This window comes from Nicotiana tabacum, chromosome 23 (genome assembly GCF_000715075.1).
Source record: "Nicotiana tabacum cultivar K326 chromosome 23, ASM71507v2, whole genome shotgun sequence".
Classification (NCBI taxonomy): domain Eukaryota; kingdom Viridiplantae; phylum Streptophyta; class Magnoliopsida; order Solanales; family Solanaceae; genus Nicotiana; species Nicotiana tabacum.
The window spans coordinates 116,155,660-116,181,195 of record NC_134102.1 but is presented as its reverse complement, the minus strand read 5'-3'; the positions used below and the strand labels follow the sequence as shown (position 1 = coordinate 116,181,195).

The following is a 25,536-nucleotide window of genomic DNA, read 5'->3' as shown; positions in this document are numbered from 1 at the left end:
ATTCAGATATTAAAAATCAAACAGTCTAAATCATTTAGCATTTAGATCTTAATACACATCTTAATATTCAGATTCAGACGTCTTAATCTTAATACACATCTTGATATTCAGATTCAGACGTCTTAATCTTTAAAAAAACAAATGAGGCCTAAACATACGATAAAAATGTCTTGAAATTAAGATTTTTAATTTATAATTTTAGAACAAAAATAATTATTAGCTAATATCTAAATAGTATCCATGAGATGGCTATATGTGCACTTGCCCCCTCGAAATCTACAAGACCCAAATATTTTAATAGCCTGTTTGGCCAAGATTCTTCGATCCTATAACCAATTTTTTTTCAAAAAAAAATGCTTTCTTTTCAAAGTTAAAAGTTTGGCCAAACTTTTGGAAGAAAAAAAAGTATTTTTTGAGCAAAAGCATAAGCAATTTTGAGAAGCAGAAAAAAGTAGCTTCTCTCTAAAATAACTTTTTTGAAAAATACTTTTGAGAAAAATACGCTTAGAAGCAGTTTTTAAAAGTTTGGCCAAACACTAATTGCTGCTCAGAAGTATTTTTCAAATTAATTAGCCAAACACAAATTGCTTGGGATTTTTACCTAGCTATACTATATTATAAACGTATTTACCTATGTTCTTTATGTATTGCAGTTTTTAATAAGTATCTAGGTTTTTCTTACAATTTGTATACATTACTCCTAAAAAGGCTCTCACCCCATTATCAGTGCCTTCAATTAAGTGATTCAATTACATCCTTTCTTTTCTTTTTCCCTCTCATCTTCTTTTTTTTTAAATCTAAATCCCTTAATCTACGCCCAGAATCTCCATCTTCTCTCTTCCCACCATTGCCAACAGCTTTATGTTATTAAAAAATATTCAAAAATTATATGATAATTGTATCATAATTGTATTTGAATTGTATCAAATATATTAAACCTAAAACATAATTGTATCATACTTGTATCACAATTGCATCTAACTTGTATCTGGTACATTAATACCCAAAAGAATACCTACACAATACTAATAAATTAATATACAATTATCATACTTGTGATACAAACTGTGAAATTCGTTACGAACTCACAATTGCTCGTAACAAGATACAATGTACATTTGATATACAATTCCTGCAACAATTATGATACATATAAAATTATAATACAATCACGATACATTTCTGAATTGTTTTTATACATTTACGATCTTCATCTTTTTTCAAGTTTCAATCACAACTCTACACTAAAAATCTAATATAATCGTATTATAATTGTATTAGTATTGTATCGAGTATTATTTTAAGTCACATACAGTAAAGATTTTAGAAAGAAAGAAAACAAGATTCAAAATGTATCCACAACTTGATTTTAGAGCAATATTATAAATTTCGTCTACATTGTATCAATAATAAAAATAGAGAATTTGGGTGATTAGTAGGAAAGAGAGAAATTGGGTTTGAAAACCTTTAGAAAAGGAAAAGAATTGGAAATTCAGGGGGGGGGGGGGGATATAAAAATAAAAGAGAGATTTTGGGTGATTATTAAGAAAGAGAGAGAAAAGAAATAAAATCTTAAACGTAGGAGAAGTTATTGGAAATGATTGGGAGGGGGGGGGTCATGTAACTGAAAATTAAGGGAACTTGGATTTTTTTCTTTTTAATGGTTTTGTATATAACTTATAAATATAGATCTACAAAGTAATAAATAAGGAACTTAAATAAAGATGGTAAATAGGTTTCTATTATAGTATAGCTAGGTAAAAATCCAAACTGATTCTTATCAAAAGTACTTTTAAGAAAAAATATTTCTCAAAATAAATTAATTTTTGCAGTTTGGCCAAACAGGCTATAAGTCCACATAAATGGTCTTTTGGGGTTTTCTTAAATAGCACCCATCTAAGACAACATGGTGATAGTTTCGCAGCCATTTAACTTTTGTCCCCGTTTCAAGAATTTGTGTGAAAGTGGACTTTTTAAGTTTAATGAACAAAAATTGGATTAAAATACCCACCAACCAAAAATAGAGCAAATTACTTACAAGTCATTCTCAAGTTCTTAATGATTGGAAAAAGTTGTACTATCGTCATCCAGCATATATTGTTTAACTGGAGTCCGGAATCAAAATATGGTTATTTTGGACTCAAAGAACCAAAATATGTGAGAAAAAATATAGTGACCAAAATATATATATATATATATATATATATATATATATATATATATATATATATATATACGCGTATATAACGCCATATACCTTAACGGGCAAACGGCCGTTAAGGTATAGCGCCCTTTAAAAAGGCGTTATATTTGAACCTGAAATGAGCGGGAAGGTATAACGCTCTTTATTAAGACGCTATAGTATAGGCCTTAATAAAGGGCGTTATACCCACATAAAAGGGCGTCCAGTCCCCTTCCCCACCAAACCAGTGTCGTTACCCCCCCCCCCCAAATTAAAGAATACAAACAGCCCCCTTATTTTTAATCAAAAAAAGCTCGAGTAGAGCCCACCGATCCCACAAAAAGTGTAGATTTTCGGTCCCACGTCCTAGCTAAGGCGTTATCTCATAGTGGGTTGCTTGTTTCGGCTCCAAATCACTAAATCTTTAATTTTCCAAAAACTTAAAATCGAGGTATTCCGATTTAATTTTTGTTAAAGCTCGTATAAAAAATGCATATTAGTTATTTTTAATGTGTTCTATGTTGTTTTGTGATTGTTTTACAATTTAACTAATTTGTTGTTTTTATCCGGACTATAGTATTAGTGTGCTAAAAAAATTAGTAAAAATAGAGAAATTATTATTAGTTGTTAAAAAAAATACTAATCAGTTACTTTTTATTGTGGTATATGTATTTTCGTGAATATTTTGTGATGAAATTTATTTGTTATTTTTATCCGGTTTAGATTATTTATTTGCTTAAAGACTAGTAAAATATATAAATTGTCACTTTAGTTCCCTTTAGTGGTATCTTGTGGCCTAATGTTGTACTTGTATTTGTATTGTATTGCCCTTTTAGCGTAGTAAAATGTAATTCCCTTTAGCGTAGTATCCTTGTATTTATTGAAATTAATCATTTAAGTATCTCTTATACCCAAACATACGTCAAAAAAGCTGATAGTTCAAACACAAACTCTGTCCAATTCTAGTCAACGATCGTAAGAAAATAACATGAGAAAACAAGAATATTTCCTGGACTAAGTATTGTTATATGAATATTTAATAATTAAATCATGTATAGTTATAAAAATTAATTATTTAATTTTATTATAGTAAAAAATAAGTGAGTCATAAACAAAAATATATAATAATAAAACTAACATATAAATTAATAAAACTAACATATACAATATTAAACTAACATATAAATAATAAACTAATATTTAAAATAACAGACATATTGAGTGATAAATTGAAAAAATTGTCTCATCATGAACATAAGAATTCAGGATACCTTGGTGCTAATGGGCCTCAAATATCGAGCCCGAAACCCATATGTGAATATTTAATAATTAAATTTTATATAATTATAAAAATTAATTATTTAATTTTATTATAGTCAAAAATAGGTGAGTAACAAACAAACATATAAAATAATAAAACTAACATGTAAAATAATAAAACTAACATATTAAAGTAAAATATTGTTCAATTTACAGTAGCCGATATGGAGGTTCCGCCTTTGCATCCCGGACCTGCCACGCTAGAGCTACTGTTGCTACAGGGCGAGCATAGGTCGTCCTACATATGGGAGGGACAGTTACTGGCCCAGACATTCCGCGCCAGGAGAGTAGACGATATGTGAGACATTCTTATGGCCCACCCTCCCCATCCCCGTATAGTCAGACGCCTCCAGGATACGTTTTTTATATGATTGTGGAGATCGGCCAGCTGCAGCTGGATTGGTCATTGATCACGACCCTGATAGAGCGGTGGCGACCGGAGACGCACGCATTCCATTTGTCCATTGGCGAGGCCACTATCACGCTTCAGGACGCGGAGGTCCTGTATGGACTGCCCATTGATAGACACCATGTTGCTTTGTCGAATGCCATCAGAGAATATACGGGTTTGCAGTACCTGGAGATGTTGCAGCAGCTCACCGATTTCCATCTACCGGATGAGACTGCATTGATTGGAGCCAGTCGTCTACAGTTGACGCCCGTCCGGCAGCATTTGGAGGCGATGCATGCTAATATCACAGATGATACACCAAAGCATCATATTCACTAGTACACAAGGTTGTTGTTGTTACTTATGTTTTGAGGGGTTTTGTTCCCGAACACTTCGGGGGACCTAGTAAGCTTGAGATTTCTTCATCATTTTGAGCGGCTAGATGATTTACATCATTACAGCTGGGGTGTTGCTGTTCTCGGTTACTTGTACAGGTAGATGTGTCGGGTGAGCATCGGCACCCAGCGAGATGTTGCTGGATTTTTGTCGTTGCTACAGGTAAAAACATAGTCGAATACTCTATTCATTATAACATACCTAGTAAGAATATACCTTACATTTTACGTCCACTTTGTATATTAGGTTTGGGCCTGGGAGCGGTTCCTGCAGTTGCAGCCACCTCTACCACCCTTAGCTCCGGGTGCACCACCTCCGTTTCTCCCTTTAGCTATGAGGTTGGTTGATAGGCGAGGATATGGACGGGAGTACGAGGCTCGACATAATCTCCCTTATTGCAGGGATTTGTTGGATTTGTTGGAGGGTGCACAGGTAAATGTATACCTAAGTTTACTTGGCCTGGCTTCATATGTGTTGCGTATACTCATATTTTCTGTTGTTACTTAATAGTTTATTTGGAGGCCATACAACAACGAGCTAATAGCTGGTTTGCCCGATTATTGCTCAACCGACCGAATTATGTGGAGCTCTTCCGTCCCGTTGATGTGCCTTGATATTGTCGAGCATCATGACACCGAGCGAGTACTTCGCCAGTTTGGCCGCCCGCAGCTTGTACTGCCACCGCCCGCTTGGCATATGACACATTACCAGCGGGATGATTGTTCGAGGGTGGACCAGACATATATGACATGGCTAGAGGCGCAGATCGATACTTGGGACCAGCAACATGACCTGATTCTGCCCCCCCTCCACCTGAGCGGGTGGATGGTGAGCATGAGTATATGGCCTAGTACTGCAGCGTTACCCGACTTTTCGTCGGGAATCCCGTTTATCGCGTTGGCGATCGGTACGTTCCATACGCCCGGAGGCACGAGGCACTGGTATGTTATTTGGTATACTTACTTATCACGTTAACCTAGCGTTCCGTAATTTATATTTTACATGTTGTGCAGGTTATTGGCCTACATCTGTTCCACTAGTTGGGACTGCAGATGCAACAGTATACCGGCAGGGGAGCAGCCGCTTTGCACGAGTATGGTCGGCAGATTACCGATTTGGCTTCCCATACACTGAGGCGAGCCCGAGATGATGAGCGCTTAGGATACCAGGCTGATTATGTGGCGCCAGAGTAGTACCATTGTGGGCCAGCAGTGGAGCCAGAACGTGGTCGACGTGGAAGGCGTGCCCCACGAGGTAGGGATGTCCCACGAGGTAGGGGTGCCCCACAAGATCGTGGGGGGTCGGCGAAGATGTGGTCCCCATCAAGGGGGCGTTGAGGTACATGCTGAGGATGTTGGAGTTGATCAGTCGGGTAACCTCCATGAACCAGACCATGCTCATAGTGATATGTCGTCATCCAACCTTCAGCTTACTCCAGGGACTTCGCAGGTGACCCCGTCAGCTCCATTGTTGATCGCGGGCACGTACGTGAGAGGATTGGGATCAGTATTTTCCTGATCCTCCAGACCCATCGACTGTTGCTGATGATCGTCCGACACGAGATGTGGATAGTGAGCGCCGGCTGAGTTATGGCTCATCATCGACGGATGCTGAGGATCTTTCACAGGCGCATGTTTGTTTGTATTACTATTATTTATATTTGTTTTTATCTCATTGATTAGCCATAAACATCTTTATATATTTTTTTAAGGCTTCATCTTCGCCCGTCACGGAGGTCACTTTGTGTGATACTAAAGGTGACAAACGGGTGGGTCGGGCCGGTCTGGGTCGAGAAAAAAGTGATCGGTCGGTCACCGATCCGGGCCAGTTTCCGTGTTTTACGAACCGAGCTTAACGGGTCCGGCCCCATCCGGTCAAAAATTGAACCGGAACGGTTCCAGGCCGGGTTAATGTAATTTATTTATTTATTTGTATTTTGTATAACTAATGTAAAAATATAAAGCAAAAATAATCTTATAAAAAGAGTGTTTGAATAAAGGATGCAAAGACTTTGAAATTCCTATATTTGAATATTTCATTAAGAATTTAAGATAATAGAATATAATGAAGATGGAAAAAAATTGCACTTATAATTTGCAAGTTCAAACTTGCAGATTAAAGTTTACGTTAAACAACAACTAAATTAATAAAAAATGAGTAAATTCAAAGTTTAATTATTAAATATAAATCTAGAACTTCAAAGGTTTTGCATTACCTTAGTAAGTTCTTCATAATCAATATGACCTTCTTGGCCATCTTATCGAGTGTTAAATTCAAAGGCTTTCATAGTTTCTTTTCAAATTTTCATTGCATAATAATAATTCAAATTAATCTAACAAATTAAAACATTAAGCATAATACGTCTAATAATTTTAAAATAATACAAATTGTCTCAAGTCAACTTAAAATCTTAAATACGAATTTCTGGAGGACGCTCAAGACAACTCTGCATATACCTCATTAAACAGCCTGTGCCCTCCCACTTTCGACGAAGATTTAAGACTCGACCACAGTTCTTGCACTTTACTTTGTGAACTTCTTCATTTTCTTCTACCACCTCAAAGTGCTCCCAAACATATGAGCGCACTCTAAAATCACGGGGCATGATTTAACTTGAATTGAGAATTGGAGTTTGAGAAATGAGATATGAGTGAAGAAATGAAGAAGAGTGGGGCCATTATCAACGATCAAATGAATTTAATAATAAAAAAGAAATCAGAAAATCAATATTGAATCGGGCCGGGCCGGGCCGGTTAACCGTTCAACAGTGATTTTCCTTGACCGGGTTTGACCGGTCCGGTTAACCGATTTTTTTTTTTACACGGACCAACCCCCTAACCCAACCCACCCGCCCCCCTAACTACCGATCCGGGCCGGGCCGGGTTACTACCGGTCTGGTCCGAAAACGGGTCAACCCGGCCCGTTAAACAAGCTTATGCGATATTGACCTGGGTGCGACAGATGATTATATTCAGGAGCCCGACGAGACCATGGTAAGACAATTTAAATTTTTGTGACTTAACACGTACATTACTAATATATAAATATATCATATACTAAAATATTTTATTATTCTGTAGGTTACTGCTGGACCGACAACCCCTTCTACCGAGCGTCCGAGCCTGCCAACCCTACTGACGATCATGTTGCAGCGCATCCTCCGATAAAGAGACGACGTGATGAGGATGATCTTGATAGTGTAGCCGGGCGGGATGGGATGCGCATCAGGCTAACGGCTGCATTAAAGCATACAAGATGTGGGACACATTGATTTTTTTATATTTTATGTACACATGACATTCAGTAAATAATAACAATAATTTTTATTGTTTACATTATATGCGCATTATGTTTTTATTTCTCCGGTTTTTTATTATTTTAATACTATAACACAAACACAAATATAGCAACTTAACATAATTTAAATTCAGTACAACTAATAAAAATACATGACACGGAAAACATAAAGATAAAATACTACACTCAACACATACATGTGTTTGTTTAGTCACTACTGCATATTATTCTCTGCTCCAACAACTTAAATTTCTCTTCCAACCTATTTTTTTCTTCTTCTGCCTCTTTTAGTTTCTCCTGCACTGTCGTAATTTTTCGTTGCATTTCAGAGATCTGGCGTTGGTATTCATCGTTCATATTCCAAATATACTGCAAACATGTTTTGTAGTATTCATGGTTAATGGGTTCATCGTACCATTCCTCAAACATACATTGATTTCAGTCATTGCGTCCAAACAATTATTGACATATCCAGTATCTGCGCCCAACATTACCATCTGACCAACATGCCTTCAAAATCGCACGTTTGCCACAATAGCACCTTGGTTGGTCATTGCGTCCAGACATTTGTTAATGCAAGAAAAATGAAAAATTTATGGAAAGTTTTTCTATTTGTTTTGGTTAAGCACAGATAATAACTAAAATGTGCTAGTTATTTATAGGCAAGACAACACACATAACGTAGTATTTCACCGCGCTATGCTTCGCATGTTAAGGATTCTTTCGGGTACAAAATAGCTTTTCCAGAAGATAACCTTTGCAGGCGAGCAGCTTTTTAGGTCGACAAGACAACACATATAACGTAGTATTTCACCGCGCTATGCTTCGCGTGTTAAAGATTCTTTTGGGTACAACACAACTTTTCCAGAAGTTAACTTTTGCAGGCGAGCAGCTTTTCGGGCCGACAAGACAACACACATAACGTAGTATTTCACCGCGCTATGCTTCGCGTGTTAAAGATTCTTTCGGGTACAATATAGCTTTTCCAGAAGATAGCTTTTGCAGGCGAGCAGCTTTTCAGGTCGACAAGATAATTATTTTTTTAAAATGGGTTTATGTTAAATTGTTGTACTGAAGTATTAATGTTAAATATCAATAAGATTTAACAACAACGGAAACATAATTTTATTTCATACATTCTGCAAGATAAACAAGTACATACATTTATTACAACCACATTACGGAAATAAAATACTACGTGTATCCTTGATAGTTGGGCACATTAGATGAACTTCCACTAGGAGTTGGATTACCGCCGCCGCCCAAACCAGCTGAAGGACATTTACGACGTTTGTGTCCTGTTTGCGAGCATATGCCACATTTACGCGCATAAACGGTATCACCAACATCCATTTGGTTCCGTATACGCGTTTTGTTTTCCACTTGTCGTTCGACGCAAAAACTCCTCGTTACACACCATTTTAAATGGTTCCGGCGGCCAATAATGCTCAACACCCATTGGTTGCAACTGCCTGTTATAGGTGTTTAAGTATGCAGCAACACTATATTCTTTATCAACGTAGTTGGTTGCCCGTAAACCTGTATGTTGAAAGTACTTTATGGCATGTGAGCACGACATGTGGTATATGGACCATTTCCCACAAGAGCATAACCTTCTGACTTCATTTACGGTGTGTGTATTATTCCCCCGATTTTGATGGATAGCGGTGCGAACTTCAAAAATATTTCGCTCATTGCAATACTATAAATATGAATGCCAATGTGCTCGCCGCCTGTATTTCTCAAATCTTTTCATTGGTATTGACATAAATTTAACACCTCTTTCCATCAATGATGATGCACCTCTAGCCCTTTCAAGAAACCTCTCCGTCATATGCTTGAATGACATCCGCACCACGACAATGACATGCAATCCACGTGCAGACTTCAATAACCCGTTGAAAGACCCTGATATATTTGTAGTCAGAATTCCCCATCTTTTGCCACCATCCGCATGCAAAGTCCACTTGTCAAACTCATGTTGCATCAACCAATGATAGGCTCCCTCGTCTTCCTGCCTGATAGATTTCATGCGCCTCCTGAATTTACACTCTTGGTGATCTGTTGCAGCCATCCACATTAAATCATGCAAATCCTTGTTGGGATATGTCTTTTGGAAATTGGCCTTCAGGTGCCTCACACAGTAACGGTGGTAGGCATACTGTTCCTTCCATGCACACAAATTCTATATAGAACTTAAAATACCACTATGCCGATCAGATATTAGACAAATACCTGAACGCTGTTTGATAACATGCTCTTTCAAGTGGTTCAAAAATAGTGTCCACTTCTTTTGGCTTTCATTGGCACAAATAGCAAAATCTAAGGGAAATATACTTCCATTAGTATCTACTGCAACGACGATCAATAACTTAATATCATACTTTCCATAGACATGAGTGTCGTCTATGGATATTACCGGCCGACAATGCAGAAAACCATCAATTGTTGGTTTAAATGCCCAGAATACATATTTGAATATATGTTCTGGTATTCCCGGACTCCGCTCAAGCTTTCATTCAACAACAGTCCCGGGGTTAAAGTGTTGCAATGCAGCCATGTACCTGGGTAGAGATGCAAAGGACTTATCCCGAGAAATACCTTTCTTTTGGTAATGGTGCACCTATATTCCCGGTGGACGGATGTTATACACTATTTGATCTTGTACCTTATGGACGCTTCAATGTGTGGAATCAAGACAAGAGAAATCAAGTCAACATTCAAGTTAAAATGATTCCCACTGAATGTGTCCATTTCACAATTGTGGGTGCCAATGTATTTACCCACAACCCACATATTTGTTTTCTCCTTCCTCGCAAGCAGTATCCAACTACAACCTTTAAACCATCTACGACAGACTACCTTGTATAGATCTGGAGATAACTCGCGTACCGTGATCTCACGACACTCTTTTACACTGTACATTAGCACAGCCCTGGTTAGGCACGCTTTATCAAGAAAAAGCATGCCCTTTGACAGCACCGTTGCTCTAGATTCATCCCACATTGCTGTCCGAATTTCGTCAATATCCCATGTGAGGGCATCCACATCCGGCATACTTGGCAAATGATCAAGGTAGGGAATCTCCCTTGAATGAAACGACCCGTGGGACTCGTACACTCTTGGTCCAACGGGGGTGGAGCATGCTCTCTCATCAAATCAGGTCCAACATTCTCTTCCTCCTCATCATCACCCTCATCAGGGAAGGGTGTGTCATCTACAGACTCTTCGTCATTGTTGTCATAATCACTATTCTCTTCCCTGGCTCTGTGCATCTGCCAGATCCCGATTAAATATGTCGTCTTCGGGAAATTGAATAAGGACAGGACCTTCAGGATGCTCGTTTTCACTACACAACCAACAAAATAATGAGTTACTCAAATTGATAAATACTCCACATATAGCTATATCACTTCACTTACAAATCGTAATGTGTTGACATCCCATGATGGACATTATCCTGTTGGTGGTGACTCCCGGATGGACCACTATGATCCAACACACCATAACTAGGCATATTCCAACTGGACGTTGGTTCATAACTTGTAAAATTCATATCTGGCAGGTACCCCCTGTGGAATATACGAGTGCTAATACAAATTCAATATAGCAAAAATAAACATCGTAATACAAAGAAAAATTGAAGTTTACCACTCGTCTTGTGGATTATGTAAACTAGGAGAGAAATTATTTCCCCGCTCCTCATTCGCCCGTGGAGATAAGTTTAAATCAGGCCAAACTTTTTCAGCCGAAACCTATTCGGCTAAAACTGCTTCAAAATAACCACCTGATGACTAAGGGATATCCCTGCCTTGCGCAACCTCATTATTGCGAACATCTTCAACCTTGACGTACATTTCCAACATTTTTATCACAAGAAATTCCCGGTATTCATCCGGAGTCCTCAACAAATCTCTCAGAGTTTCATCGTCATCGATGTTAAACTCAGCATAACAAGCAACTCCTTGCGGAGTGTCAGAATCTGAATATCTTCCGGTTACTTTAACGTTCACCGAACGTTTGCTCATACTCATTTTTTACATAACAACGATACCAATGTATTGTACTCCATTGTAACTGGCAACTTAACATGACACTGTGGAGATAAACTATAGGTTACTGAGTTATTCGCCACCACAACCTCAACCCTCTCCTCCCCCCCAATATAATGAATCCCTTATTCTTCACTCTTTAGATATTATGATAAAATGCAAAACAAATTAACGAAGAAATATTTCAGAAGACTTGAGAATATTTGTGAATGGATTTTTTAAAATCCTTAACCTCTTTAAATAAGGCAAAAACTAATCCGAGGGTACAATTGTTTTAGGTATAGCGCTTTAAATAAGGGCGTTATACCCAGTTGAATTATTGTTATGTCAGTTAAGCCCAGAAGAATTATTGGTGGCCCCACATAATATGTATAGCGCGGTACGGAAAGACGTTATATATATAGCGCCTTTTAAAATGACGCTATACTTAACTGGGCAAACTGTTGTTAAGGTATAGCGCCCTTTAAAAGGGCGTTATATATATAAAATTGTCACTAAGTTTTTTCCCCATATATTTTAATTCTTTGAGTCCAAAAGAATCACATTTTGGTTCGAATCTCGTTTAATTGGCCCAAGTACTAACTGATGTGAAAAAGTTGGTACTATCTTCTTTACAGTTAAATAGTTCATAAGTCTTGTCGGATTGACAAAATGTGGTACTACTTTGTTCACAATTTTTTCCCCCATAATTGTCGTAGGTTGTGGCTCCGTTTCATTTTCTTCCCTCGTTTTCTATTGTAATATCTAATGAAGCCCAAATTTAGTGGGCGTTTGGACATAAGAATTGTAAAATTCTAAAATAGGGGGAAAATCTTTTTCAAGTGAAAATGGTATTTGAAATTTAGAGTTGTGTTTGGATATGAATATAATTTTGTGTTATTTTTGAAGTTGTGTGAGTGATTTGAGTGAAAATTTTGAAAAACAGTTTTTTTGAGTTTTTAAAATTTTTGAAAATTTTCAAAATGCATCTTCAAGTGAAAATTGAAAATTTTATGAACAAACGCCGATTTCGAAAGAAGTATTTTTTTTTAAAAAAAAGGGAAAAAATTTCTTATTGCAAACGAGCTCTTAACATGATAATGTTTTTCATATTCGCGACAAGACGCATGATGCTAATTTATGTTATGGTTAAATTTTTTTATCGAATTTGCAATAAATATGAAGTTTGAACAAAAATTAATGGGTTCGTCTGAATATGTAGCCGACACTATGGCTCCTTCCCTATCTTTACGTGGTAGGTATAATCATCCTCTCACGAATCGTCATTCAAATTGAACGAACTATCAAAAACAAAATTGCCAGCAATAGTTTTTTGCAAGAAAGAGGAAAATGAAATGGAAAATGAGGAAGAAGAAGACGAAAAAGAGAAAGAATACAAAGTTATGCCGTCAAGAAAAGTGAAGTAGCTTGCTTTTAAGTAATTTGGATTTGACTAGGGGTTTAGACACTCTCCACATATAACAAAATTAAGATAATTTTCGGAAGAAAAAAAACAATAATTATGGTACCTTCATTATAGTTAGATTTCAATTTTCATCATTATAATATCAAACTAAGCACTTTTAAACTTTAATAAGTGAAATTATGCGCTTTGATCCATTCACTAACAATTTTTAAAAATCTAACGGATTGGGCTTATAGTAATTAAGAATCAAAACACAATATTAAAAATTATTTATTTTTCAAAAAGAGAATAATCACTGAATTTAACTTTTATATACTAATAATATAAATTTTTTATGTTATCAATCACCTCTCAAGGATGTGACATGTAACAATTCATAAGAAGTAAGATTAATAATTTTAAACATACGTTATTTATTATAATAAATTAAATTGAAATAATAATATTTTAAAAAACTAATTATACTATCAATTTATCTATATAAAATAAGAGAGACAAAGACACCATAGTAAGTCAAGTGGCAATATAATAAAAAGTCACTTGTCAATTTTAGGACAAAATTAGTTAAGTTAGGTAATAATTAGTTTTTTTTTAATTTAATTTTTTTAAAAATAAATTATGCACTATGTATTGTTAATAATTAGTTACTATTTTGAATTTGAATTTAAACATAGAAGAAAAGCCTATTTTAAATTTGAAACAATTACAAGTAACATAGTAAAAAATATAAAAATCAAAATTTTATATTGAAAATAAAATAGAAGAAAAGGCTAATTGATTATTCCATATAATATAAAAAAAAATCTAAAATATTGATACATTTTATACAAATAATAATAAAAAATTTATTTTGGATGAAGTAAAAAATGTAAAAATCAAAACTTTATATTGAAAATAAAATAGAAAAAAAGTCTAGTTGCTTATTATATAATGTGGGGAAAAAGATTAAGAATATTGATACATTTTATATAAAATAACGAAAGAACATATATTTTGGACGAAGTGAGAAATCTATATTATCTATGTTATATTAAAGGAGATATCTATGTGTTATATATTATATTATCTATACATAATAAAAGGAGAGGCAAAGACACCATATTAAGCCAACTAACAGCATAATAAAAAGTCACTTCGCAATTTTAGGATTAAAAAATACGTATTCATAAGATTAAGCTAAGTGTCAAGATACTACAAAGCCACTTGATAAATTTTACAATTATTCATGAAAACATTTTAAAAACAAAACAAAAAAATAAAATAAAATAACCAAGATAAAATTATAAAGTCAGTAAATAATATCTCTCTCTCTCTCTCTCTCTCTCTCTCTCTCTCTCTCTCTCTCTCTCTCTCTATATATATATATATATATATATATATATATATATATATATATATATATATATATAATAAAATAAAACACAAAGACACCATAGTAAGCCAAGTGACAACATAATAAAAAGCCACTTGACAATTTTAGGACAAAATTAGTTTAGTTAGGTAATAATTAGTTTCTCTTTGAATTTAAATTTTAAAAATAAATAAATTATGCACTAGGTGTTGTTAATAATTAGTTACTATTTTGAAGCTGAATTTAAACATAGAAGAAAAGTCTAATTTAAATTTGAAACAATTACAATCAACATAGTAAAAAATATAAAAAACAAAATTTTATATTGAAAATAAATAAAAATATAAGGCTAATTGCTTATTCCATATAATATAGAAAAATAATTCTAAATTTATTGATACATTTTATACAAATAATGAACATATATGTTGGACAAAGTAATAAAATGTAAAAATCAAAAATTTAGATTGAAAATAAAATAGAAAAAAGTCTAATTGCTTATTATATAATGTAGAAAAACCCATGTCTTTAAAAAAATAAAAAGTAAAACTATTGTCCTTAATTCCATCACAAACATCTTCTTAATTAAAATTTTATTATTCTCAAAATTTCTCTTTGATCCAACTATGCGAGCAGATTTCAGCATTCTCACAAACGGTGACAATTGTTACGAACAATATATAAATAAAATTGTGTACCATAGCAAGATTTCTTGATCGGCCAAAATGTTCTCCAAAAGATATATATCTATCAAATCAAACAACTTTTCAACAACAACAACCCAATATAATCCCATGTGTGGAGTTTGGGGAGGGTAGTGTGTACGTAGACCTTACCCCAACCACGGGGATAGAGAGGCTGTTTCCGAAAGACCCTCGGCACAAGGAAATGAAAAAGAGGCAATGGAATAGTAATAACAACATACGTCAAGAAGACAATGCCAACAACCTAAGAAATAGAAAAAAAATTAGAAAAGGCACTATCAATAATCAGAACAATGGAAAGGTACTAGGCAACCAGTGCAGAAAAATAGTACGAACGCAACAAGTACCACTAACAAACTAAAGCAAGACACTAACAAACTAGCCTACACCCTCAACGGGGAAGAAAAACGCTCAACTACCTACTAACCTACGACCCTAATGCTTGCCCTCCAAACTTTCCTATCTAAGGTCATGTCCTCGGTGAGCTGGAGTCGCGTCATGTCCTGTCTGATCACCTCTTCCCAATATTTCTTAGGTCGCCCTCTACCTCTTCTCATACCTGACAAGGCCAACCGCTCGCACCTCCTAATCGGGGCGTCAATGCTTCTCCTCCACACGTGCCCAAGCCATCTAAGACTCGCTTCTCGCATTTTATCATCTATGGGCGCCACCCCTACCCTAGACCGAATATCTTTATTCCTAATCTTATCCAACTTAGTATGCCCGTACATCCACCTCAACATCCTTATTTCTGCTACTTTCATCTTCTAGATATGAGAATTCTTGACTAGCCAACACTCTACCACATTTAACATAACCACCGCTCTATAAAACTTGCCTTTAAGTTCCGATGGCACCTTTTTGTCACACAAGACGTCAGATGCTAACCTCCATTTTATTCATCCCGCCCCTATACGGTGTGTGACATCATTTTCGATCTTTCCATTCCACTGGATAATTGACCCAATATACTTAAAGTTCCCTTTCTTGGGGATGACTTGTAAATCAAGCCTCACGTCAGTGTCCACTTCCCCTGTCATGTCACTGAACTTGCACTCAAAGTATTATGTCTTAGTCCTACTCAACTTGAAACCTTTAGACTTCATGGTCTGTCTCCAAACCTCCAGCCTCTTGCCGACATCACCTCACATTTCATCAATCAAGACTATATCATCAGCAAATAACATACACCATGGCACCTCTCATTGAATATGGTGCGTCAGAGCATCTATCGCCAAGGCAAATAGGAAAGGATTGAGCGCAAATCCTTGGTGTAAACCCATAACCACCGGAAAATACTCCGAGTCACCTCCCACTATCCTAACCCGAGTCTTAGCTCCATCATACATGTTCTTAATCACCATAATGTATGCTACCGGAACACATTTAGTCTCCAAGCACTTCCAAAGAACCCCTCTCGGGACCTTGTCGTACGCTTTCTCTAGGTCAATAAACACCATACATAAATCATTCTTCTTATCTCTATACTGTTCCACCAACCTCCTGATAAGATGGATATCTTATGTAGTTGAACAACCAGGCATGAACCCGAATTGGTTCTCTGATATAGACACCGACCTCCTTACCCTCACTTCCACCACCCTTTTTCACACTTTCATAGTATGACTAAGCAACTTGATACCACTATAGTTGCTACAATTCTGGATATCACCTTTGTTTTTCTACAACGAAATCATCGTACTCCATCTCCATTCCTCTGGCATCTTCTTCGTCCTAAAAATAACGTTAAATAATCCGGTCAGCTATTCTACGCCCTCTCTACCCACATACCTCCAGAATTCAACCGGAATTTCATCTGGCCCAGTCGCTCTACCCCTGCTCATCTTACGCATAGCTCCCATTACCTTCTCGACCTTAATATGCCTACAATATCCAAAATCACGGCGACTCTCGAAGTGCTCCAAATCACCCAACACACATGTCTCTGTCACCCTCCTCATTCAGAATTTTATGAAAGTAAATCTGCCATCTCTGCTTAATCTGAGCATCATCCATAAAACTCTGTCGTCCTCGTCCTTGATGCACCTCACTTGATTCAGATCAAGCGCCTCTCTCTCTCTCTCTCTTTCTCTCTCGCCTTGGCCAGTCGAAATAACTTTTTGTCCCCGCCTTCGTCCCCTAATTCTTTATACAAGCGACCAAACGCTGCATTCTTGGCCTCCGTGACTGCTAGTTTCGCCTCCTTCCTAGCCTTCTTATACCCTTCTCTATTCGCTTTTCTCTCCTTCTCGTCTGTGCTCTCCACTAACTTCAAGTAGGCCACTTTCTTAGTGTGATGACCCAAAAGGTCATCTTATATTTTAGAACTCGAATCTGCGCTCTTAAGCCTTAAAAATCTATTTTTTACCCTCCTCGATTTTGCATGCACAGTCCGGGCAGGTTTCCGGAAAGTTTTTATGTTGAAAATTGATGAAAATAAGAATTTATGCCTTAAAAAGTTGATTTTATTTGACTTCGGTCAACATTTTTGGTAAACGGGCCTGAATCCATATTTTGATGGTCCCGGTGGGTTCGTATCGAATTATGGGACTTGGGCGTATGCCCGAAATCGAATTCGGAGGTCCCTAACTTGAATTATGAATTTTTGATGAAAATTAAAAGTCTGGAAATTATTTGTTTTTAAGAATTGATTGATGTTTGGTAGTACCGGATTCGTATTTTGGTTTCGGATCCCGGTACAGATTCATTATGATATTTAAGACTTGTCTGTGAAATTTGATGAGAAACGGAGTTGATTTGACGTGATTCGGACGTCTAGTTGAGAAAATAGAAATTTTAAAGTGTTCTTGAGAATTTCTTTTGATTTGGTGCTAAATTCGGAGTTTCAGGTGTTATTTTGGCAATTTGATCGTGCGAGCAGGTCCGTATGATATTTTTAGACTTATGTGTATGTTTGGTTTGGAGCCCCGAGGGCTCGGGTGAGTTTCGGATAAGCTACGGGATGTTTCGGACTTAGAATTTCTGTTGTTTTGCTGTTGCTGGTGCACAGGCATTTTGTGCTTCGCGATCGCGAAGTGTAAACTAGGCTGGGAGGTAATTTCTTCTTCGCGAACGCGAAGGACTGGGGGTGGTATCCTTCGCGAACGCGATATGTTAAGGGACCTGGGGGAGGGGGTCATGTTCTTCTACGCGAACGCGTCCACTGGGTCGCGAACGCGAAGGCTTGGGGGGAACTGCCTTACGCGAATGCGTAGAAAGACTCGCGAACGCAAAGGCCTTACCGTTGTGCATCGCGATCGCGACAGGCCTCTTGCGAACGCGATGAAGGCCTGTCCAGTGTTTTAAAACAGACTTCAAACGGGATTTGTTCAAAATTTCATATTTTCTTCCATAGAACTCGACCTAGGGTGATTTTTGAAGAAGTATTTCGACACCCAATCATAGGTTTGCACTTTCTAACTTATTTTCTTCAATTTACATCATCATTTATTAAATTCCTAGTCTTTTATCTTATTCTTTAAGGGTAGAAATTAAGGATTTTGGGGGAATTGGGAATTTTACAAATTTGGAGATGTAGATCTCAATTTGATGTCGGATTTCAAAACTAATTACATATTCGGGCTCGGGGGTGAATGAGTAAATGAATTTTGGTCCGAACCTCGGGTTTTGATCAAGCGGGCCCGTGGTCGATTTTTCTACTTTTTGGAGAAAAATTTGGAAAATTTAATTTATGCAATATAATTGATTTCTTTAGCAATATTTGATATTATTGAGTCATTTTTGAATAGATAAGAGTGATTTGGAGGTGAATTCCAAAAGAAAAGCTGTGATTGAGAATTAAATGGCCTTCAGAGCGAGGTAAGTATTGTGTCTAACCCTGACTTGAGGGAATTAGGAACCTTAGATTATTTACTAAGTGAAATTCATGGGAGCGGCGTATATGTGAGGTGACGAGTACTTATGTGCCGCCAATTTACCTGTTTTTCCATGTTTCTTCCATTTTCTTATATTGTCTCTTCCTATGCCTAATTGCTACATGTTTATACTAGTGTTGTTAAATTGATCGTCATTATCATGTTTACGGATTTTCTGTTGGTAATCGAGTATTTATTTAAAAGTTTAGATTTATATTGTGGAACCAAATGTTGAAGTAAGGTTTGTACTTGTTATTCTATCTCCCTGATATCATTTATGCATTACATTATGGTAAGGGAGAGAATTAATGCACGAAGGGTGATGCCGTGCCATGATATGAGAGTTAATGCACGAAGGGTGATGCCGTGCTATATTGTGAGTGTTAATGCACGAAGGGTGACGCCGTGCCATATTGTGAGTGTAAAAGCACGAAGGGTGATGCCGTGCCATATTGTGAGTGTAAAAGTACAAAGGGTGATGATGTGCCATGATATGAGAGTTAATGCACAAAGGGTGATGCCGTGCCGTTTCTATTGATTTATTGGTGAGATTGAGAGTAAAAACACGAAGGGTGATGCCGTGCATTTTTCCTTTACTGTATTCACTATTCGTGTTGATTCATGGTATGTTGGCTGCTCCGGTTATCATTTGTATTTCTTTATCTCGTATTCCTCTCAGCATGTTCCCCTCCTGACATTTCCTGTTTAGTTCTTTATTTCTGTTATTTGTATATACACTGTTAAATTGTATAGGTTGATTTATAGGTGCCTTGTCTTAGTCTCGTCACTACTTCGTCGAGGTTAGGCCCGACACTTACCAGTACATGGGGTCGGTTGTACTGATACTGCACTCTGCACTTTCTGTGTAGATTTTGATACCGGTTCGGGTTGATTGAAATTTTGCTATTGGTCCGTTGTCCGGAGACTTAAGGTAGATTTGTCGGCATTCACAGATCTTGAAGTTCCCGTCTATCTTTTCTATTCTACTGTTTCTTTCATTCAGATAATTGTATTTCTTCCACACTATTACTTGTAGTAAATTCTAGGATGCTCATGAATTGTGATTCCAGATTCGGGTGGTAGTAATTAATACAGTTTTATGATATTCCGCACTTATCATATTTCATCTTAGTTAATTATTGTTAATTACTGAATGAGAATAAGAAATTGGTTTAATGATTCTCTAACGTTGGCTTGCCTAACAAGTGAAATGTTAGGCGCCATCACGGTCTTGTCGGTGGAAAATTTCGGGTCGTGACACTTAGTCTCCACTTTTTCTTGAACCTTTTCATCCACCACCAGTTCCCTCTATGCCCACTAGAGTAACCCTTTGAAACCTCTTACACCTCCCTCGCAGCTTCCCTAATACAGTTCGCCGTCATTGTCCACATGCCACTCGCCTCCCTATTAATTATATTGTTACTCATCTATTTTATATTGTTGCACAAATATTTATCAGTTGACGGATTTATATAATAATAATATCTACTATTTTATGAAGAAAATAAAAAAGATGATAAATATTTTTAAATATTTTAAATACAAACTTTATCCTGATTTTTTTCAATTTCTTCAAGTACTTAAGTAACAAAATTTTAATTCAAGAAAAATAGTAGAATTTGAATAGACTTGAATGTATGAATATCCATTGTATTTAAATGTTCATAAAATAATATTATTTACATACTTCTTTGCATCGTAGTTTTTAAGTAATTTTTTTTAATGAAAATTATATTTAATATTCTTCGCGCAATGCGGGTATGAATACTAGTATTGTATAAAAGTTAAATTCATAATCATTTAAACGTAGTGTATTAGTTGCAAAAATTGTTGGCATGTCACGGTGTCAAGCGAGACACCTATACACTGGAAGTTTCCATTTCCCACCCAAAACGAATCCATTTTTAGGAGAATAAAATTCCTTTTTCATAGGAATTAAATAAATCAAAGCCAAAAAGCTGACACAGAAACTGAGAATTATTCCCATTCTCCCGGGTCTTTCTCTTACATATATGTTCTGTTCTTACTTCAACTGCCTCAAATGTTTTTGCAGTATTGCCCAAGCCAAGGTACCTTCTTTCCCCACTCAAAACTTTTCTTTTTCTCTATGCTGATATGTCCATATAATTTGCTTGGTTTCTTTTAGTTTTTCATTATTTATGTCAAATTCTCGTTCTTTTATACAAATTTGTGAACTTTGACTTGATCATCATTTCAGGAAACCTAATTTATTGTTTTTAAGTGTAATTCTTGGAAAATTTAACGGGTTAGATAAAAGGGGCATGCATAATTTATTGAATAAGTGAAATAAATAGTACTATTATGCTGTCTCCTAGTCTTAGATGAATCATTGAGCAATGATATGAAGATGCAACAACAACAAACCCAGTCCCAGTGGGCTTAGGGAGGTTAGTATGTACGCAGACGTTACCCTAACTTCAAACAATTGATATGAAGATGAATATTATTATTTAATGATACTCCTGGCCTGCTTTTAAGTAGGATTAGGATCAAGTTTTGCAATTACTAAACTTCTTGTTTGAGATGAAAAACTGGTATGATCTGTATGATTCCCTTATCTGGTGGAATTGTTGGTCAATTTTAAAGTTTTTAGTTTGTTAAGCTTTACAAACAGGAGGTTTCACGTTCGATATTGTAATTTTTATTTATATATATTTTTAGCATAAGGGAATTCAAGGGAATATTGATGGAAACAATGAATGTAACTGCTGCATATTGTAGGCACATATACCAACTAAACGTTTTCGTTCTTCGGGCAATCCAAGATGGAGTCACGCAAGGTGGGGAGAAGTTTCTTTGGTGTTTTCCCAATATCATTGGCATATGTGATTTTGACTTAGTTATAAGTATTCATCTCAAGGTTCATCTTAATCTTACTTCTTACTGTCTTTCTTCTCTGCCCTTCAAGTAATTAGTTCATTTGCTTGCGAGATTTGCTTTTTCAGTGAGATCATGAAACCATGCTCAATATATCATAGTAATTGGTTTTTATAACAGTAACTAATCAATTCTTGTTTTTTTTTAATTAGATATTTAAAGAAAATAACTGGTAAATACGAGAAATGAATTGCAAACTGAAATAATTACTCACTATTTCAGTCAAGAACATTTGAAGCTTGTGACCAAGAATTCAATAGTTATTGAGTAGTTATAATCTTAGAAATAAAGTTTTTCATATATTGAATGCATTTGAACCGTGGAAGCATAATTTTGGGATCTCTCAGAAAATCCTATTTTAGGGCTTTTCATTTTGCATGATATGTCATGCTCACTGCTGAGTGCACATGAACTCTTCATGGTAAGGCATGGCCTGGTTCGTAATCTTGTTCAACATGAGTGTTTCTAGTTCAGAAATTCAAAGTTTGTTTGGTAATTGCCCTGGTTTTGTATGACTACTTATGTATGCTAGCTTTATCAATTAAGTAAATTCTCTTCATTCTGTGTTCGATGAGGATTGGAGTTTTAAATTGCATCTATCATTGATCTGATTGTTATTCAATGGTTTTTGTCAACTAAGGTAATACGGTCTTGCTCTGATAGTTCTCTTTTAAGTTTTTGAATTGAACCATTGACTTAGGTGGTGTGATTCCATGTTTCAGGAAGAAACGGACTGAAGAAAGTGATCACGATACTAGACCTACTACCTTATAATGTTGCAAAAATAATTTAGTATTGTTTCTTGATCATCTGATTGGTATATCTCGTTTTTGCAGGAAGGTTATAGAGGCTCAGGAAAGCAGAAGATGGTCAAAATTGTTTTTGTTATAGGTAAGGGACTTCCATAATTCCTTTAATTGCACTGCATGTTTTAATCACGTCCACTGCATTTAGTATTTCTTTTCATGAAATTTAAACTGCATTTAGTATTCTTGTTTTATCATGAAAAATGCAACTTTGCCAAGTTTACCTGGTGGAAAGTGTTAAAGATTGGAGGTGACATACTTTCTTCGTGGCTTCCACATGCCCAAATACACGAGCACCAGCGCAAAAGGAAGAAAAAGGACAAAGTTTAGCAGTAATAAAAAAAAGCATAAGTCACGAAATGCCTCCCAGAGAAGTGAAATTGACCTATTAAATGCCTTTTGTTAGGATGGTAATGTATAGAGAACTTACCTGAAGTTCAGGAAAATGTTGAACTGTATATGTTTTTCTCCCTTCATAGTTGCATTTGTAACACCTTTAAGGTTGAATCCGCCTAGTCTAAATCCTGGATCCGTCTCTTGATTAAGGTTTATTCACAGAGGCAGATATAGAGTTACAACACCGGGTTCAACTGAACCCAGTACTTTCGATGCAAAGCACAAATTAATGTGTAAAACTTTACAAAAATTGTAATAAGTAGTAGGTTTGAACCCATAATTTAAAAATACAATAGGTTCATGGCAAAAAACCTTTAGGGTTGAACCCATAGAGCTTAAATACTGCATCCGCCTATGTTTATTCAAGTGCTTAGTCAGCAGCAGGACAATGGATTTTAATGGTGTTGGTTGAAGGAATAGATATTGGCAACAGACTTGAAACCAAGTTCTTGAATAATTATTTAATATATTTAAGTCTCTAGAACCTTTTTCTGAACGTGCTTGAGCGTGCTTATACCTTTCCAGGATCAATCTTGTAAATCGTAAATACCATGCTAGCTAATACGTCCCTGAGCACAAGGAATACTTATGATATTTGCCTGTGTTAGAGCATGTGATATTGCAGTTTCTTTTTATCTCTCTTTTTAAACTTTTAACTTCCTCGTCTCCTTATTGATATTTCCAAATTATTATTATTCATTTTACAGGTGGTCCAGGGAGTGGTAAAGGCACGCAATGCAAAAGAATAGCACAACAGTTTGGCTACACTCATCTTAGTGTTGGTGAGCTTCTACGTCAAGAAATCAATTCTGGTTCTGAAACTGGGTATGTTATTCAACAACCATTTCAAATTCTCGATAATTCCATAGTTCTTACCTTATAATGTGAACTGATATGCTCCTAGAGTATATTCAATGCAATTAGTTTCCTCTGGGAGGTCCTCTATTGTATTACTTGGAATGGAACTTACCAAAAGATCATAGTATCCGCTTTGTAGGCTTACAGTTCTGTTAGGTAAGAATTTTAAATATCACAACAGTGTCTTTATTCTTTCATTCTGTTTATTACAGCTCTATGATTCAGAAAATTATGAAGGAGGGGAAGCTTGTTCCTTCAGATGTAACAGTGAGGCTTCTACAACAAGCCATGCGGGGAATGGATAGCGACAAATTCCTTATTGACGGCTTTCCCCGGAATGAAGAGAATGTTAAAACATTTGAGAATCTTGTAAGATTATTATCCAATTGGTTCTAACGAAGTCAGAAACACACCGATATGCTTATATTTGAAATATGTCGTTTTGGGATTTCTATGTAGACAAAAATGGATCCTGAGTTTGTCCTTTATCTAGATTGTCCACAAGATGAAATGGAGAGGCGCTTGCTAACAAGAAATGAGGTATATATTGTTCAGTCTGATTGCTATGCTATGAAAGATTTTTCCACTTAATACTGGGTACTGTCTATTTGCAGGGAAGAGAAGACGATAACATTGAGACAATAAGGAAGCGATTTAAAGTTTTCATGGAGTCAACTCTCCCTGCAGTTCAATATTATGAATCAAAGGGAAAAGTTAAGAAGGTATAATCGAAATCTTATTCTATTGTTCTTTAGGGTGGTGGGTAGTGAAAAATTGTTAGATATTGACTGTGAATAAGATGGAATTATTTTAGTAGCAACTGCTCATGACTTGTGTCTGAATATCCAGGTTGATGCTGGAAAACCTGTTGATGAGGTTTTTGAGTCCATCAAAGTCATTTTCTCTCAAAGAAAAGATGATAAGGTGCGACCAAACAGACACAACCACACATGCTTGATACTTTAAATGGATAAGCCTCAAAATGTGATAGTATACATAAATATTTTGACTTGCATATACACACTATCAGTGTAATGTACTTTAACCTGTTGTAGCAGGTTAATTCAGGTTACTAATCCCACTTATTATGACCACGGTTACCTATAGTCGGTCATCTTTGGTGACCTGATAGTGTAAACTGTCTATCCGAATCCTTTCTAATCAGCATGCTCCACTTCTCGACGTTCTTAATTTTCCACTATTAGCAATTTGCAGTGTCACTAGATCAGGCAAAACATATGCTTACGAGTAAAACAAACATTTCATACTATGATCTCATTTTATGAACTTATCAGATTGATCTCTCATAACTTCTTCTCAGTGTTTCTGCAATTGGAATAGGGTGCCCAGTTTCCAGTTTTAGGGGTTAACATAGAGTTATGCCATTGAAGTTCTAGTTGCTCCGTTTGAGAGTCAATATGCAATATATATAATCTGCAGATTCTGGACGTAAGTTTAATATATGCATTTCTTGATATGGTTACAATGTCAATTAGAGAAGACAAAAGATTAAATGGAACACTGAGTGGGCGTTTGGACATAAGAATTGTAAAATTTCAGAAAAAGTGATTTTTTTTTTTAATGGTATTTGAGAATTAGAGTTGT

General features: G+C 36.0%; 1 protein-coding gene across 2 annotated transcripts; it reads left to right on the top strand.

Moving 5' to 3' along the window:
• Nucleotides 1-20,781: 20,781 nt before the first annotated feature.
• Nucleotides 20,782-25,122, top strand: LOC107779924 (UMP-CMP kinase 3). Of its 2 annotated transcripts, XM_016600427.2 has the most exons (8): nucleotides 20,782-21,042; nucleotides 21,716-21,774; nucleotides 22,708-22,762; nucleotides 23,781-23,898; nucleotides 24,144-24,300; nucleotides 24,391-24,471; nucleotides 24,546-24,653; nucleotides 24,781-25,122. In XM_016600427.2, exons 2-8 carry the CDS (start codon nucleotides 21,760-21,762, stop codon nucleotides 24,895-24,897), a joined length of 651 nt encoding a protein of 216 aa, XP_016455913.1. In that variant the 5' UTR covers nucleotides 20,782-21,042; nucleotides 21,716-21,759; the 3' UTR covers nucleotides 24,898-25,122. The 2 variants fall into 2 exon arrangements, with proteins under 2 accessions (XP_016455913.1, XP_075102829.1); XM_075246728.1 differs by lacking the exon at nucleotides 20,782-21,042 and having other exon boundaries at nucleotides 21,722-21,854.
• Nucleotides 25,123-25,536: the final 414 nt, after the last annotated feature.

Bases quoted from the DNA above. Each gene is read 5' to 3' on its own strand.
- LOC107779924 (XM_016600427.2), top strand. The intron at 23,899-24,143 runs GTATGTTATTCA...TGTTTATTACAG, and splicing joins AATTCTGGTTCTGAAACTGG to CTCTATGATTCAGAAAATTA. The intron at 24,301-24,390 runs GTAAGATTATTA...ATTTCTATGTAG, and splicing joins TTAAAACATTTGAGAATCTT to ACAAAAATGGATCCTGAGTT.